This window comes from Ruditapes philippinarum, unplaced genomic scaffold (assembly GCF_026571515.1).
Source record: "Ruditapes philippinarum isolate M1 unplaced genomic scaffold, ASM2657151v2 ctg1366_1_1_1_1, whole genome shotgun sequence".
In the NCBI taxonomy this organism is placed as follows: Eukaryota; Metazoa; Mollusca; class Bivalvia; order Venerida; family Veneridae; genus Ruditapes; species Ruditapes philippinarum.
In genome coordinates, this window is record NW_026867297.1 from 99,062 (window position 1) to 117,709 (window position 18,648).

Genomic DNA, 18,648 nt, shown 5'->3' on the forward strand with positions numbered 1-18,648 from the left:
CATATCATTGCATTACGAATTATAAATGTCAGTACATCTTGTTATCTCTTACATTTATCTTGTTGTACCAATATCATGTTGCACCAAGAGATTACATTACTTTGATAAATCAACACAAAGTGTGGAAGTGTGGGAAGTTCTCACTTCATTACTGAAGATGTATGGAAGGACTTACTTCCCTGTTAAGTAGGCATTATGCCTTTTATTCTCTGAAGTAAAAAAAAAGAGGAAAGAAAACAAAATCATTTGTTAACACATGTTTCTGCACTCTACTACAGCATTTAAAGAGATTTCATTGGAGAAAAAAAGCATCGAATAGTTTCTTTCATCAATTATGTGGTGCATTTCTCAGAGAAAATAGTTTTACAAAGACTTTCCTATGTAAGCTTGAATTTATTTTTAAATACAAAATGCAGAATTTTGAGGCCAACAACCCTTAATTACCCTTCCGTGCCCTGCCCCCACCCACCCACTGTCTTACCAACACAACTTAAAAATACTGAAGAGTTTGAAAAATAGGAAATTCATACTTAGGGTAACTTTCCAAATGATTTCTTGTCAAAGAGTTTTCTGTTTACACACTGAGAAGGAAATGTATTTTGAAAAGCCTTTTATATGAATTTTGAAAAAAAAAGATGTTTTCAATAAAACAGAGGTATTGATATTTTTAGTTGAATAATTGTGGAAGTTAAATGTTCTTGTATCTGTATTTCATTTAAATGTTTGAAATGTGTATTTTTAAATGAGCTAATTTGTATTATGTGAAATGTTGTTTTCTGATTCTAGGGTGACAACAGAAGTTTGCGGTATGGGGATACGCTAACATGCACTACGAACATCCAAATATCATATTAGACATTTTACATATGGGAGATAGGGAATTAAAAGCTGTTGGGTCTCAAAAAATTGACCAGAGTTGTGTGATATAGTGTTACATCAGCTACCTACACAATCATTTGATTGGCTATCATTTATTGTAAGCACAATCGTCATTGGCTCGTAGCTGACCAATCACATTTGTTGTCTCATGAGTGCTTGATCATGTGACCAACTTCTATTTTTATCAGTTTTGAAGTGTTACATTTTTAACTTATAGGGGAGCTTCCATTTTATGCTGTAATTTTATTGATTTTCATGGCATATTTGTTGTGTAACTTTTAACATGAAGTTTTGCGCACTGGTGTAGTAATATTTTGTATTTATGAATGGTAAGTTTAAGTTCACACATATGAATTTGTCTTGAAAATTAATAGGCTCACAGTGATTGCCTTCTCATAACATGTTTGCCTATTTGTTCTTTTGTGTTGAAAACCCTGCTCTAAATCATGTGCTTATCAAGGTCGTCAGGTACATAAATTTTTGAAAATTAATATTCCCATATATTCACCTTATTGTGATATATATGTAACACTTGTTTTCATTGGTTGATGATAAACTCATATGAAACACTTGTTTTCATTCGTTGATGATAAACTCATATGTAACAATTGTTTTCATTGGCTGATGACAAAAACTCACTTAGTCTTTAAACTAGATTAGTATTTTTACCTGGTATTGTTAATGACAATATAAATGAAAAATTTTCATGTAAATTTCTTTACAGAAATGCTATATGGAAATACAAAAAATTTAGACTTGTGTAACCTTGAAATTAGGCAAAATATATATTAACCTGCTTCTATATTATATAAACATTATATATAAATGATTACCCAGTGCTGACAGAATTAACAAAGGTTTAATATTTGGTGACTTGGTAACAGCATTAGAAAAGTGCAGGGCTTAAACACAAAATATCTGAAGCTGGGCTTACAAAGTCATTGTATCTTTACATATGAACTCATTTTCCTTTTGGCAACGATCCAAATTCTGTAAACTCAGAATATTGATCTATAGATATGTATGTTGCCAAAAAAAAGCCTATGACTTAAACCAAAAAAAATGTTATTATCAAAGATATGAACTGTATTTAGACAAAAGAAAAAGTTACATTGCCTTTGTACTTGCAAGCATGAAAAAAATGAAGGAGCAAAAATCGTCTGGATTTTAATAAAAATGAAATATGTGTAAAAATATATTGACTTTGTCAAACCAAGCTGCAGAACTTGGGACTGTTTTATATTTTTTTCCCCTACCTGTCTGTATAAAGTACCCTTTATTTAATTGTTAAATTTGTAAAAGGTGCTGAAAATTGTTTGTTTTAATGCCAAAATTAAATTATACATAAATAAGCATAAAACTTGTTAATCTCAAGTGTTTATAAATTTATGAATACAGTAATATACATGTATATATTTGACTAGGCCTATTTATATACGTTTTTCTAGACCTGTTAACTTATTGAGTATATAAAATGTAGTCTGTATCGCAAAAATTTCTTCATAAGTATGTATAAGTTCCTGAAGTGGAATATAGTTTTTGAACGTATAATACTTCACATTAGTATATTATGCAATAAGAAAACTGAACACTACACTTACATTCATAAATGTTATTCCAACAAATTTTTGAAGTCTATTTAATAAAATTTTACCTCACAGTTTTAACTAGTCACAGTCAAAGCTATAAAAAATTGTTTTTTGATACCAAACATTGTTTATAAGGAGACATTTTAACCATTTTGTTCGTAAATAAGTCGTCTGTCTTGTATTATAGTATTAGTTTTTACTCTCTATTCAGCGTGTTTCTTGTTTCTAAATCACATTGTAAAAAGTGCAATCTTTATAAAAGGGTATTATTTTGAAGCGTTCACTTTTTTATAGTCATATTGAAAGAAAAATACATGAAATGTTCTTTTTTTTATTATGTACATGTATTTTTGGTCTCATGGTATCTATGTGAAGTGTTGAGTATACATAATTTTGCATGTTTTTTTAGAAAGTAGCTGTCATTCATTGTTAATATTTGTAAATTGAATACTGTAAATGTTGCTATTTTTGCAGTCACATTATTTAAAGAACAGGAAACAAAATTCCTGACACTATAAAGAACAGGAAACAAAATTTCGGACATTCTATTTTATAGAAATATATCATCTTTAAAAAAATCTGTAGTAATTCCAGAAAGTCAACTTCAGCATTGTTTACCTGATACTTAACATTCAAACTAACATCGCAAAAGATACAATTAAAACCATAGTAAAAACGTTGAGTTACTCAAAAATATCAATATTTATAGAAATGTCACTCTTGAAGATAAAATAAACAATGAACATTTAAAGGTGCAAGTCTATAAAAAGGTTGTGATTTTTGTAGAAAATTGTAGATAGTGTGAAATACAAGTAGCACATAGATTGTTTTTATTAAATGTCTCATTCTATTTTTAGAAGTCATGTGATTTGATGTTTAAAGGTCATTTGGTCACATGATCAAGCACGTTCTGTTTTTTTTAAAGATGTAACATGCAGAATTTTGTTAATATGGTTTTATCATAAGTGGTTCAAAAGTTCAAAATTACTGATTACATAATTTGTAAAGTTTTTGAAATGGCATTATTATATAAAAATGAACTAGTGCAGGAAAATAAATGTTGATTTTTTTTTTTTATGAAGCTTTTTGTAAAGATTGTTCAGTAGTTTGTTAAACAAACTCATTACTGTCTCTAGTTTTAAATTTTAACATTTTGTTATTTCAAATCCCTTTAACAAATAATGGACAGGTCTAAATTCAAATCGGGTAATTTCCATTTCACAAAATACAGGAGAGGGTTTTTGTGTTAAAAAATGAGAAAATCATGGTGACCAAGATTTGCATGTTTTACATTAATACGTAGTTGTCTATATGTTACAGTAAATAATTTATATAAAGATGTTAAGGAGAGTTATTTTGAACAGTTTTTCACAGGTATTTTAATTAGGTCACGATTTATCGTGACTTAAGAATCATCGTGTATAAATGTGTTGCCAAAATTATAAAGATTAAATAAAATTTACAGAACTACAAAATGAAGTTGGAGTTATCAATTGTTTCCATATTGTTTTTGTTGGTTTGTCTTTATTTTAAATTTTTGGTTTGGTTTTAAGTCAAACCATCATTATTTATGTCATATGGCGATTTTCCAACTTTACTGGTTGAAGAAAACCTCAAGTGCCCCTCTCTACAATATTTCTGGCATGAGGAGTATCTTGAATAGAACCAAATATGTTCTATACCCTAGCTGAATAAGCTTTACACATGAAATAATTCAAAGTCCCAAGCCAGATTTGAACCAACTGTGGTGAGGGACAAGTGGTTTGAAGTCAACGACTATAACCATCCGGTCATGGACGCCTTATATTTCCATGTACTTAATTTTAGTGTAATACTGGTATTACACAGATAGCAATTTGTGAAGCACGAGAACACACCTGCTGTGATTACTATATCTATATCCTCTGAAAACACTTGTCAGGGTGTCCATTCCTGGTCCAGTGGAGCTATGTGTTTATCTGTTTGTGAGCTTATGGTTTCAAGTTTTATCTGATGCATTTGCATCATTATTTTATGAATTTGAAAATGTTTTTTAAGATGACCCTTCAGGTATGGTGATTGATGGATAAATTTAATTCTTGAATGGAGCTTAATAATGTGCTGATTTGAAGTGCTACTTTCCTTGAAATGGAGGGTTTTTTATGCAATACCTGAAAGAGCAGGTTGCAGATATATTACCTGAAATGAAAGGCTGTAGGTATATTACCTGATAATTTCAGATCATAGATATTTTACCTAAAATTGCATGTCATAATAGATATATTACCTAAAATGGCATGTCATAGATATATTACTAGAAATGGCAGGTCATTATATATTATCTGAAATGGCAGGATGTAGGTATATGATCTGAATGGCAGGTTGTAGGTATAGTACCTAAAATGGCAGGTTGTAGGTATATTTCCTGAAAAGGCAGTTTGTACGTATATTTCCTGAAAAGGCAGTTTGTAGGTATATTTCCTGAAATGGCAGTTTGTAGGTATAAAACCTGAAACGGCAGGTTGTAGTTAAATTACCTGAAATGACAGGTTATAGGTATATTACCCGAAATGGCAGGTCAAAGTATATTCTTCCTGAAATGGCAGGTCGTAGGTACTAATGTACCTGAAATGGCAGGATGTAGGTATATGATCTGAATGGCAGGTTGTAGGTATAGTACCTGAAATGGCAGGTTGTAGGTATATTACCTGAAATGGCAGGTTGTAGGTATAAAACCTGAAACGGCAGGTTGTAGTTATATTACCTGAAATGACAGGTTATAGGTATATTACCCGAAATGGCAGGTCGAAGGTATATTTCCTGAAATGGCAGGTCGTAGGTATATTACATGAAATGGCAGGTGGTAGGTATAGTACCTGAAATTGCAGGTTGTAGGTATATAACCTGAAATGGCAGGTTGTAGGTATATTACCTGAAATAACAGGTAGTTATATTACCTCAAATGACAGGTTGTAGGTATAATACCTGAAATGGCAGTTTATAGGTATAGTACCTGAAATAGCAGGTGGTAGGTATAGTACCTGAAATGGCAGGTTGTAGGTATAGTACCTGAAATGGCAGGTTGTAGGTATAGTACCTGAAATGGCAGGTTGTAGGTATAGTACCTGATATGGCAGGTTGTAGGTATATAACCTTAATATGACAGGTTGTAGTTATATAACCTGAAATTGCAGGTTGTAGGTATAGTACCTGAAATGGCAGGTTGTAGGTTTATTACCTAAAATGATATGTTGTAGGTATATTACCTGAAATAACAAGTTGTAGATTATTACCTGAAAAAACAGGTTGCAGATATATTACCTAAAATGACAGGTTATAGATATATTACTGGAAGTAACAGGTTGTAGGTATATTACCTGAAATAGCAGGTTGTTGATATATTACCTGAAATAACAGGTTGAAGATATATTACCTGAAATAACAGGTTGGTGATATATTACATGAAAAAGCAGGTAGTAGATATATTACCTAAAATGGCAGGTTGTAGGTATATTACCTGAAATGACAGGTTGTAGATATTATTACCTGGAATGGCAGGTTGTAGGTATATTGGTTGTAGATATATTACCTGAAAGAGCAGTTTGTAAGTATATTACCTGAAATGGCAGGTTGTAGGTATATAAGAATTTAGATTTATTACCTGAAATAATGGATTGTAGATATATTACTGGAAATAACAGGTAGTAGATATATTACCTTAAATAGCAAGTTGTAGATATATTACCTGACATGTCAGTTTCTAGGTATATTACCTGAAATGGCAGTTTGTATGTATATTAGAATGTAGATATATAACCTGAAATAACAAGTTGTAGATATATTACTGGAAATAACAGGTTGTAGATATTTTCCCTGAAATGGCAGTTTGTAGGTATATTACCTGAATGACAGATTGTAGGTATATAACTGGAAAAAGCAGATTGTAGATACATAACCTGAAATGGCAGGCTGTAGGTATATTACCTGAAATGACAGGTTGTAGATATATTTCCTGAAATAGCAGGTTTTAGATTTATAACCTAAAATGACAGGTATAGGTATATAACCTTAAATGACAGGTTGTTGATATATTACCTGATATTGCAGGTCATATATATATAACCTGAAATGGCAGGTCGTAAATATATTACTAAAAATGGCAGGTGGTAGGTATATTACCTGAAATGGCAGATTGTAGGAATATTACTTTAAATGACAGGTTGTAGGTATATTACCCTCGAATGTATATGACCTGAAATGGCAGTTTGTAGGTATATTACCTGAAATGGCAGTTTGTAGGTACATGTATATTACCTGAAATGGCAGGTTGTAGGTATATTACCTGAAAGGACAGGTTGTAAGTATATTACCTGAAATTGCAGGTTGTAGGTTTATTACCTGAAAATGACAGGTTCTAGGTATATTACCTGAAATAGCAGGTTATAGGTATTATATCTGACATGGCAGGTTGTAGGTTTATTCCCTGAATGGCAGGCTGTAGGTATATAACCTGACATGGCAGGTTGTAGATACATTACCTGAAATGGCAGGTTGTAGGTATATTACCTGACATGGCAGGTTGTAGATATATTACCTGAAATGGAAGGTTGTAGGTTTATTACCTGAAATAGCAGGTTAAAGGTATTATATCTGACATGACAGGTTGAAGGTTTATTCCCTGAATGACAGGCTGTATGTATATTACCTTTCATGGCAGGTTGTAGGTATATTACCTGAAATGGCAGGTTGTAGGTGTATTACCTGAAATGGCAGGTTGTGGGTATATTACCTGAAATGACAGGTTGTATTTGTATTACATGAAATGGCGGGTTGTAGGTGTATTACCTCAAATGGCAGGTTGTAGGTATATAACCTAAAATGGCAGGTTGTAGATATATTACCTGAAATCCCAGGTTGTAGGTATATTACCTGACATGGCAGGTTGTAGATATATTACCTGAAATGGAAGGTTGTAGGTTTATTACCTGAAATAGCAGGTTAAAGGTATTATATCTGACATGACAGGTTGAAGGTTTATTCCCTGAATGACAGGCTGTATGTATATTACCTTTCATGGCAGGTTGTAGGTATATTACCTGAAATGGCAGGTTGTAGGTGTATTACCTGAAATGGCAGGTTCTGGGTATATTACCTGAAATGACAGGTTGTAGGTGTATTACCTGAAATGACAGGTTGTAGGTGTATTACATGAAATGACAGGTTGTAGGTATATTACCTGAAATGACAGGTTGTAGGTGTATTACCTAAAATAGCAGGTTGTAGGTATATAACCTGAAATGACAGGTTGTAGGTATATAACCTTAAATGACAGGTTGTAGGTATATTACCTGAAATGACAGGTTGTAGGTGTATTACCTGAAATGGCAGGTTGTAGGTGTATTACCTGAAATGACAGGTTGTAGGTATATTACCTGAAATGACAGGTTGTAGGTATCTTACCTGAAATGACAGGTTGTAGGTGTATTACCTGAAATGGCAGGTTGTAGGTGTATTACCTGAAATGACAAGTTGTAGGTATATTACCTGAAATAACAGGTTGTAGGTATATTACCTGAAATGACAGGTTGTAGGAATCTTACCTGAAATGACAGTTTGTAGGTGTATTACCTGAAATGGCAGGTTGTGGGTATATTATTTGAAATGGCAGGTCTCAGGTATATTACCTGAACTGGCAGGTTGTAGGTTTATTACCTTGAATGACAGGTTGTAGATATATTACCTGAAATTGTAGGTTATAGGTATTATATCTGACATGGCAGGTTGTAGATAAATTACCTGAATTGCAGGCTGTAGGTATCTTACCTGACATGGCAGGTTGTAGATATATAACCTAAAATAGCAGGTTGTAGGTATATTACCTGAAATGTTAGGTCATTGATATATTACTTGAAATAGCAAGTTGTAGGTATATTACCTGAACTGGCAGGTTGTAGGTTTAGTACCTTGAATGACAGGTTGTAGATATATTACCTGAAATTGTAGGTTATAGGTATTATATCTGACATGGCAGGTTGTAGGTTTATTCCCTGAATGACAGGCTGTATGTATATTACCTGACATGGCAGGTTGTAGATATATTACCTGAAATTGCAGGTTGTAGGTATATTACCTGACATGGCAGGTTATAGGTATTATATCTGACATGGCAGGTTGTAGATAAATTACCTGAATAGCAGGCTGTAGGTATCTTACCTGACATGGCAGGTTGAAGATATATACCTGAAATGGCAGGTTGTAGGTATATTACCTGAAATAGCAGGTTATAGGTATTATATCTGACATGGCAGGTTGTAGATATATACCCTGAATGGCAAGCTGTAGGTATCTTACCTGACCTTGCAGGTGGTAGATATATTACCTGAAATCGCAGGTTGTAGGTATATTACCTCAAATGGCAGGTCGTTGGTATAGTACCTGGAATGGCAGGTTGTAGATATATTACCTCAAATGGCAGGTCGTAGGTTTATTGCCTGAAATGGCAGGTTGCAGTTATATTACCTGAAATGGCAGGTTGTGGGTAAATAACCTGAAATGGCAGGCCGAAGATATATTACCTGAAATGTCAAGTTGTAGGTATATTACATGAAATGGCATGTTGTAGGTATATTACCTGAAATGGCAGGTTGTAGGTATATTATCTGAAATGGCAGGTTGTAGATATATTACCAGAAATAACAGGTTGTAGTAATATTACTTAAAATACTTACAAATGACAGGGTCGTAGGTGTATTACCTGAAATGGAAGGTTGTAGGTATATTACCTGAAAATGACAGGTTTGTAGTGTATATTACCTGAAATGACAGGTTGTAGGTATATACCTGAAATGACAGGTTGTAGGTATATTACCTGAAATGACAGGTTGTAGTAATATCTTACCTGAAATAGCAGGTTGTAGGTATATTACCTGAAATGACAGGTTGTAGGCAAGGTGTATTACCTGAAATGAAAGGTTGTAGGTATATTACCTGAAATAACAGGTTGTAGGTATATTACCTGAAATGACAGTTGTAGGTATATATACCTGAAATGACAGGTTGTAGGTGTATTACCTGAAATGGCAGGTTGTGGTATATTACCTGAAATGCAGGTCTGCAAGTATATTACCTGAAACTGGCCAGGTTGTAGGTATTATTACCTTGAATGACAGGTTGTAGATTATATTATCTGAAATGACAGGTTGTAGGTATATTACCTTAAATGGCAGTTTGTAGGTATATTACATGAAATGGCAGTTTGTAGGTTTATCTTACCTATACATGGCAGGTTGTAGATATATACCTGAAAAAGCAGGTTGTAGGGTTTATATTACCGAAATAGCAGGTGTGTAGGTTAGATATATTACTTAAATACTGAAACTGGCAGGTTTGTAGGTTTGTAGGTTGTATATTACCTGAAATTGCTAGGTTTAGGTGATTTATCTGACATGGCAGGTTGTAGGTTATTCCTGAATGACAGGCTTTATGTATATTACCTTACATGGCAGGTTGTAGATATACTTACCTGAAATTGCAGGTTGTAGGTATATTACCTGAAATAGCAGGTTTGTATTATATCTAGGCAGGTTGTAGATATATACCTAAATGCAAGCTGTATATCTTACCTGAAATGAAATCGCAGGTTGTAGGTATATTACCTAAATGGCAGGTCGTGGATATTACCTGAATGACAGGTTGTAGATATATTACCTCAAATGCAGTTTATCCTGTGCAGCAGTTATATTACCTGAAATGGCAGGTTGTGGGTAAATTACCTGAAATGCAGGCCGAAGATATATTACCTGAATGTCAAGTTGTAGGTATATTTATGAAATGGCATAGGTATATTACCTTGAAATGGCAGGTTGTAGGATATATACCAAAATAACTGTAATATTACTGTAAAATGACAGGTTCGTAGTGTATACCTGAAATGGAAGGTGTAGGTATCTTATATCTGACATGGCAGGTTGTAGTATTACTGAAATGACAGGTAGGTATATTACCTTGAAATGACAGGTTGTAGGTATCTTACCTGAATATGTATTACCTGAAATGGGCAGGTTGTAGGTGTATTACCTGAAATGACAAGTTGTAGGTATATTACCTGAAAAAACAGGTTGTAGGTTATACCTGAAATGACATAGGAATCTACCTGAAATGACAGTTTGTAGGGTATTACCTGAAATGGCAGGTTGTGGTAGGTCTCAAGTATATTACCTGAACTGGCAGGTTGTAGGTTTATTACCTTGAATGACAGGTTGTAGATATATTACCTGAAATTGTAGGTTATATTATATCTGACATGGCAGGTTGTAGATAAATTACCTGAATGGCAGGCTGTTGTATTTACCTGGACATGGCAGGTTGTAGATATATATAAAAAAAGCTGTTTGTAGGTTATATACCTGAAATGTTGGTCATTATATATATTACAGCAAGTTGTAGGTATATTACCTGAACTGACAGGTTGTAGGTTTAGTACCTTGAATGACATAGATATATTACCTGAAATTGTAGGTTATAGGTATTATATCTGACAGGCAGGTTGTAGGTTTATTCCTGAATGACAGGCTGTAGTATATTACCTGACATGGCAGGTTGTGAAGGATATATATCTGACCTGATAAATTACCTGAATAGCAGGCTGTAGGTATCTTACCTGTAGGTGAAGATATTACCTGAAATAGCAGGTTATAGGTATTATATCTGACATGGCAGGTTGTAGATATATACCCTGAATGGCAAGCTGTAGGTATCTTACCTGACCTTGCAGGTGGTAGATATATTACCTGAAATCGCAGGTTGTAGGTATATTACCTCAAATGGCAGGTCGTTGGTATAGTACCTGGAATGGCAGGTTGTAGATATATTACCTCAAATGGCAGGTCGTAGGTTTATTGCCTGAAATGGCAGGTTGCAGTTATATTACCTGAAATGGCAGGTTGTGGGTAAATAACCTGAAATGGCAGGCCGAAGATATATTACCTGAAATGTCAAGTTGTAGGTATATTACATGAAATGGCATGTTGTAGGTATATTACCTGAAATGGCAGGTTGTAGGTATATTATCTGAAATGGCAGGTTGTAGATATATTACCAGAAATAACAGGTTGTAGTAATATTACTTAAAATGACAGGTCGTAGGTGTATTACCTGAAATGGAAGGTTGTAGGTGTATTACCTGAAATGACAGGTTGTAGGTATATTACCTGAAATGACAGGTTGTAGGTATATATCCTGAAATGACAGGTTGTAGGTATATAACCTGAAATGACAGGTTGTAGGTATATAACCTAAAATGGACAGGTTGTAGGTATATAACCTGAAATGGAAGGTTGTAGGTATATTACCTGAAATGACAGGTTGTAGGTATATATCCTGAAATGACAGGTCGTAGGTATATTACCTGAAATGACAGTTTGTAGGTATATTACCTGAAATGGAAGGTTGTAGGTATATTACCTGAAATGACAGGTTGTAGGTATATAACCTGAAATGACAGGTTGTAGGTATATTACCTGAAATGACAGGTTGTAGGTATATATCCTGAAATGACAGGTTGTAGGTATATAACCTGAAATGACAGGTTGTAGGTATATAACCTAAAATAGCAGGTTGTAGGTATATTACCTGAAATGACAGGTTGTAGGTATCTTACCTGAAATGACAGGTTATAGGTATATTACCTGAAATGACAGGTTGTATGTATATAACCTGAAATGGCAGGTCGTTGGTATAGTACCTGAAACGGCAGGTTGTAGATATATTACCTCAAATGGCAGGTCGTAGGTTTATTACCTGAAATGGCAGGTTGCAGTTATATTACCTGAAATGGCAGGTTTGTGGGTAAATAACCTGAAATGGCAGGACGAAGATATATTACCTGAAATGTCAAGTTGTAGGTATATTACATGAAATGGCATGTTGTAGGTATATTACCTGAAATGGCAGGTTGTAGGTATATTAACTGAAATGGCAGGTTGTAGTTATATTACAGAAATAACAGGTTGTTGTAATATTACTTAAAATGACAGGTCGTAGGTGTATTACCTGAAATGGAAGGTTGTAGGTATATAACCTAAAATAGCAGGTTGTAGGTATATTACCTGAAATGTTAGGTCATAGATATATTACTTGAAATAGCAAGTTGTAGGTATATTACCTGAAATGGCATTTTTTTAGGTTGACAGGTTGTAGGTATATGACCCGAAATAGCAGGTTGAAGGCATATAATCTGAAATGGCAGGTTGTAGATATATTACCTGAAATACCAGGTTGTAGGTATATTACCTGAAATGACAGGTTGTAAGTATATAACCTGGAATGACAGGTTGTAGGTATATTACCTGAAATGGCAGGTTGTAGATATTTTACCTGAAATAACAGGTTGTATTTATATTATTTGAAATTGCAGGTTGTAGTCATATTATCTGAAAAATCAGATTGTATGTATATTACCTGAAATAGCAGGTTGTAGGGTATATTATCTTAAATAGCAGGTTGTAAGTATATTATTTGAAATAGCAGGTTGTTAGTATATTACCTAAAAATGGCAGGTTGTAGATCAAGGGGCAGGACGTGAAGTGGTTGCACACTTGGTTCAAGCGAGCGAATTGGTTGCAAACTTGACAAAATGGCAAACACGGCGTGATTTTTTGAAACGGGTGAACGAATTTTTGCCAGGCAAGTAGGTTTCTTTGTTATTTTGAAGTTCATTAGTAAGTATGTCTATTCCATAATGCAATATATATACCACACTCGATTTAAGGTTTCAGCATCCTAGATTCTGTTTTGACGAAGTTATTGAAGATATAAACTGATCATGTAGATATTTTGAAATTTGACATGTGACTGTTCTGGTCGGTTTTTCTCCTAATTTATTCGAATTTGTATTTGTAAGTTTTGAACTGCATTTTACAAATAACAAAATATGTTTCTGTCAATGCAGTACAAATGGTTTAGTTCGCAAGTCCGAAGATAACGTTTAATACATAAAAAATATCTTGTTCAAGCACATTTTGGTTGCAGACTTATACTTCAAGCATTTTTGGTTGCAAACTTATTCTTATTCTATTGAAATCCATAGTAAAACTTTGCAAAAGGATTGTAGTAGTTTATATTTATTAACCTATTTTCAATGGCAATTATTGACATTTATGTTCTTTTACTTGTTTTTGTTATATGTGTTATTTATACTTTCTTCTTTTACAACAAGTATGCACTTTATGTTTCAAATTACATGGTTCTCAGTTCAATACTATAATCATCAGTAAAAGCCTGCAAACAAAAAAATAGCACATAGAAGAAAAATATTTATTGATACTTCAATTCTAAAATATGTCATCATATGTAAAATGCAAATGAAAACTACATACAAAAAACGTATGTGAGAGTACTGCTGTACGTATGTAAGTGAATTATTTTCATCATAAACATAAGGACATGTGCACACATACGATATACTCGGCAAAATTTCCAAAGTTTATCAAAACCACAATTAATGTTATTTTGTTTGTTTCGTATGTAAAGATCAGCAGTTGCTTTAGACATAAAGTATGTAAATGTACTTATAAACCAAAAGTTAAAATGACATGTTTGTTTACAATATTTCGGATTTGATGTACATATCATATATGTCAATTGGTATTCTAAAAATTATTTTGACTATTAGATCATAATATAACTGATATACGATTGGTAATTTACATTGACTGATATGTGACAAAACTACTTAAAGTCATTTTTCGAGTTAGGGAATTCGGAAGATGTTTCGATTGGTCAATAATAAGGAACAATTTAAAGACACATGTGAATAATGCCCTTGTGTCAATGTTAATATAGTTTGTATCTACTATAGAATCAAATTTATTTCAAATCTCAAAAAAAGAACAATAATGAAAGCTGTTTGTTGCTATTTTTCTCTTCTTTTCCTTTACTGTTAGTCATGCCAAGATAAAAAAAAAAGTCCTAAGACTATGTAAAAAGAAAAGAAGTATATCGAGGAGAAAAAAATGATGAAGATAAACACAACTGAACTTCAATTTAGCATATTGTGTTTTATATCTATTTGAAAGACCCTGTGTTAGGATATATCTGCACGCATGCACAATTTGTATATATATTTCTTATTAGATGAACGGGTATAATTGCCTTAATATTGCTAATTATTTTTTTTTAAAAAGATAAGTTATTCCTCGCTAAAATATGCATGCCACATTATTGACACAAAAGTTTGCAACCAAAAATGCTTGAAGTATAAGTCTGCAACCAAAATGTGCTTGAACAATATATTTTTGTGTATTGAACGTTATCTTCGGACTTGCGAACTAAACCATTTGTACAGCATTGACAGAAACATATTTTGTTATTGTTAAACGAAGTTCAAAACTTACAAATTCGAATAAATTAGGAAAAAAACCGACCAGAACAGTCACATGTCAAATTTCAAAATATCTACATGATCAGTTTATATCTTCAATAACTTCGTCAAAACAGAATCTAGGATGCTGAAACCTTTTAACCGAGTGTGGCATTTATATTGCATTATGGAATAGACATACTAATGAACTTCAAAATAACAAAGAAACCTACTTGCCTGGCAAAAATTCGTTCACCCGTTTCAAAAAATCACGCCGTGTTTGCCATTTTGTCAAGTTTGCAACCAATTCGCTCGCTTGAACCAAGTGTGCAACCACTTCACGCCCTGCCCCTTGTAGATATATTACCGGAAATAGCAGGTTGTAGGTATATTACCTAAAATGACAGGTTGAAGGTATTTTATCTGAAATAGAGTTTGTGGTTATATTAACTGAAATAGCAGGTTGTAGCTTTATTGTCTGAAATAGCTGGTTGTAGCTTTATTATCTGAAATAGCTGGTTGTAGCTTTATTATCTGAAATGGCAGGTTGTAGTCATATTATCTGAAATGGCAGGTTGTAACTTTATTGTCTGAAATAGCTGGTTGTAGCTTTATTATCTGAAATAACAGGTTGTAGTTATATTATCTGAAATAACAGGTTGTAGTTATATTATCTGAAATAACAGGTTGTAGCTTTATTATCTGAAATAACAGGTTGTAGTTATATTATCTGAAATAACAGGTTGTAGTTATATTATCTGAAATAACAGGTTGTAGTTATATTATCTGAAATAACAGGTTGTAGTCATATTAACTGAAATAGCAGGTTGTAGTTGTATTAACTGAAATAGCATATTGTAGCTTTATTATCTGAAATAGCAGGTTGTAGCTTTATTATCTGAAATAGCAGGTTGTAGTCATATTATCTGAAATGGCAGGTTGTAGTTACATTTTCTGAAATAGCAGGTTCGCTTTGCAGTGGCTATGCTTTCATGACTGTTCTGCTAAGCACTGTGTCGTTATTAGACTGGCATATCGATTTGGTGGTATGTGCGAATTTACTCTCTGCTTAAAATGATTTATTTTCATGAGAAAATGTTTTTAAAAGGCGGCATCTCGTCGGAAAGTGTGGTTATTTTCAGTCAAAATTCACGTTTAGTAAACTTGCACAGGGTCAAAGAATGTTAGGTTGCTCCTTTGGATGTTGACCATAACTCCATAACATTGATTTACCGGAACACAGTTAGGATATGTTAAAATAGATAAATACTTACCGCGCTAATTGTTTTTCTACACCGAAATGTATATACTAGTACGGCTGCCGATTTGATTGTACGGTGTGACCAGACAATGCCACATGTACATATCAAATATCTACGTTCTAGGCACACGTGACATTATTTCATGTACATATCAAATATCTTCGTTCTAGGCACACTTGACATTATTTCATGTACATATCAAATATCTTCGTTCCAGGCACACTTGACATTATTTCTGACGATCGATCCATTAAGCTCCATTGACATATTTATTACAAGTACATTTATATGAGGAAAAAAACAACACTTATATAATTTTAATAATAGAAGACTACCTATGGATTAATTGTGAAGTTTAGTCTATTATACACAGTGGTTGCACGGGAGGGACTTTTGTTTGAAATAAATTATGAATAGCAAAACAAAAAACATTGCAATAAAAATGAGCAATTAATACGCAGGTTAATAGCTGATAAAATGATAGAATTTTAAGTTAATTCTCTTTTATGAATAGTCATCTAACAGAGCGCACTAGAAATTGTTCCGACAAATAGTTCCATCAAAGAATAACACATTCCAAGTACTTCTTGATCTTTTATTAGCTAAAATTACATTTAACCACATAATTAATAGTAACGACAGTACTGACATAAGTTACGCCTTCAATAATTTTTGTTTCATATTAAAAACAGATAAAATTGATTAAGTTATGCAATGGTTATATAATTATAAGTGTGTAATAATAAAATATATTACAGTTATATTACATCAAGAGCAAGTGACGTCTCGAGTGATTTTTTGCCGTACTTTTTTAGGCTTGACTAGTTTATGCATAATTTAGTTTTTGTATTTTCTGATCGCAAGATCAGTAAATACATAGCTAACATCCACGGTCTAACACAAATTTTCCTAACAGACCTAACAACGCAAAGTAGTTCTCACTCAGAACTGCTTAAAAACCAGCAATTTAAAATCAAGAATAATTTTCAATGTATGCATTTAACGAATTACAGTGCATTAAAAGTTTAGAGTAGTCAATAGAAATATGAGGTTACCATCACAAATTTCGCGGATGAATATCTTTTTAACCCAATGAAAAATGTTCGGCTATTTCCGTAAAGCTTAATCAATGAAAATGCTATTTTTAGCTATGTCGATTACCGAATACTCCAGAGCGTAGTACACATAAATCTGACTGTCGAGTAGTGGAATATTTACATGTGTACGACATGTTTTGGCGAGAAGATTTTCGCTAAATTATTTTCATCAGTGTTAAACAACAGGTTTATAGTGAAGAAAATACCTCGAAATTAGTAAGGATTACAAACACGGAATGGAAATTCTCAATTTAGAATTACAATGTATTTGTTATTATTCAAGCTACATATGTATTACTTCACCGTGGTGCAGAGGTAGCGCGCTCGTTTAGGGTGTGAGAGGCCCAAGGTTCAAATCCTAGTCGAGGCAATTTTTTTTTGAAGTGTCTTTTTTAAGGAAGTAGCCACGATATGCAAGTATAAAGTATGGCTGTCATAAAAAATGAAAATGATTTTTTGATGCAACTCTAGTCATGCAAAATTCCATATGTATCAATCTCAAACTGTTATAGACGCAGTCGCTGCGTAAGATTAATTATAGTATATAAAAATAAACTTATATAGGAAAATACATACAGATAGTCAGTATGATTTAGATTGCAAAGATCAGAAAATACCACAGAGGTTGCAGCCCTTTGATTGTCTGATAGCGAAGGAAGCCACGCTGCAGTAGTTAACAATGAGTGTACGGTAAATTAAGTGTCTTGCTCAAGGAAACAAATTGCTGGTCCAAGACGGGAATGAAAACCAGCGCGACTTACTAGGGGAGGGCCCACGATAATGTTGTTAGAACTTAAGTTTGGCCCAACCTTTTTGTATACACGCTTGATGGAAATGTTTGTAATTTTGTTCAATTGTATATTGTGTACATTTGTATAATCATACAACAAACTATGATTAAACTGAACAATTCTTAAAGTACAAGTGCAATCCGTAGATTTCTAGTGTAAGCATTAATTAATCTTGCAAAGTATAAAATTAATTTTCGTTCTATATAATTCTTTTTTTTTTCATGAATGTTTCGGGTAACGGAGGCAAGTAGTTATATTTGTGTTCAATGGATTATCTGAAATTATTTGCGCACCCTTTTGTGGGCTTTAAAATCTGAAATACTGGACAAATGGGTACAAACAGACGGTCAACAGAATGTTGCAAGATGACATTATTAGACCTGATGCAGCATAAAAAATCTGCCTTGCTGAATATTCATTTAAAGAAAATTTGAATTTTCAGAATTCTACATCCACTTTTTAAAAATAAAATTATATCGATTGACTGTTTTAAGCCTATATATCAACAAGTTATGAATCATGGGATATGGCAGAAAACACTGTACACTATTTTAAAATGATTTATTGTTACAGGATTTGCACATTATACAAATGATAAATTAACACTTTGAATATATCATTTTAAAATCGATTTCAAATTGCAGGAAGTAATTTATCAAGAAATGCAGTGTTGTTAGACTGAAACATGACATT

The 18,648-nt window shown here is 33.0% G+C and overlaps 1 protein-coding gene across 2 annotated transcripts in view; it reads left to right on the forward strand.

The window, feature by feature from the left end:
- LOC132735586 (poly(rC)-binding protein 3-like) overlaps positions 1–3,943 on the forward strand; it is a 100,592-nt gene extending 96,649 nt beyond the window's left edge. For both annotated transcript variants that reach the window (XM_060722560.1, XM_060722559.1), the window contains one exon: positions 787–3,943. Coding sequence is in view for 1 of the 2 variants with exons in the window: in XM_060722559.1 (XP_060578542.1) it covers positions 787–823 (37 nt within the window). In the remaining variant the exon portion in view is untranslated. The remainder of the gene's footprint in view (positions 1–786) is intronic.
- The last annotated feature ends 14,705 nt before the right edge of the window (positions 3,944–18,648 follow it).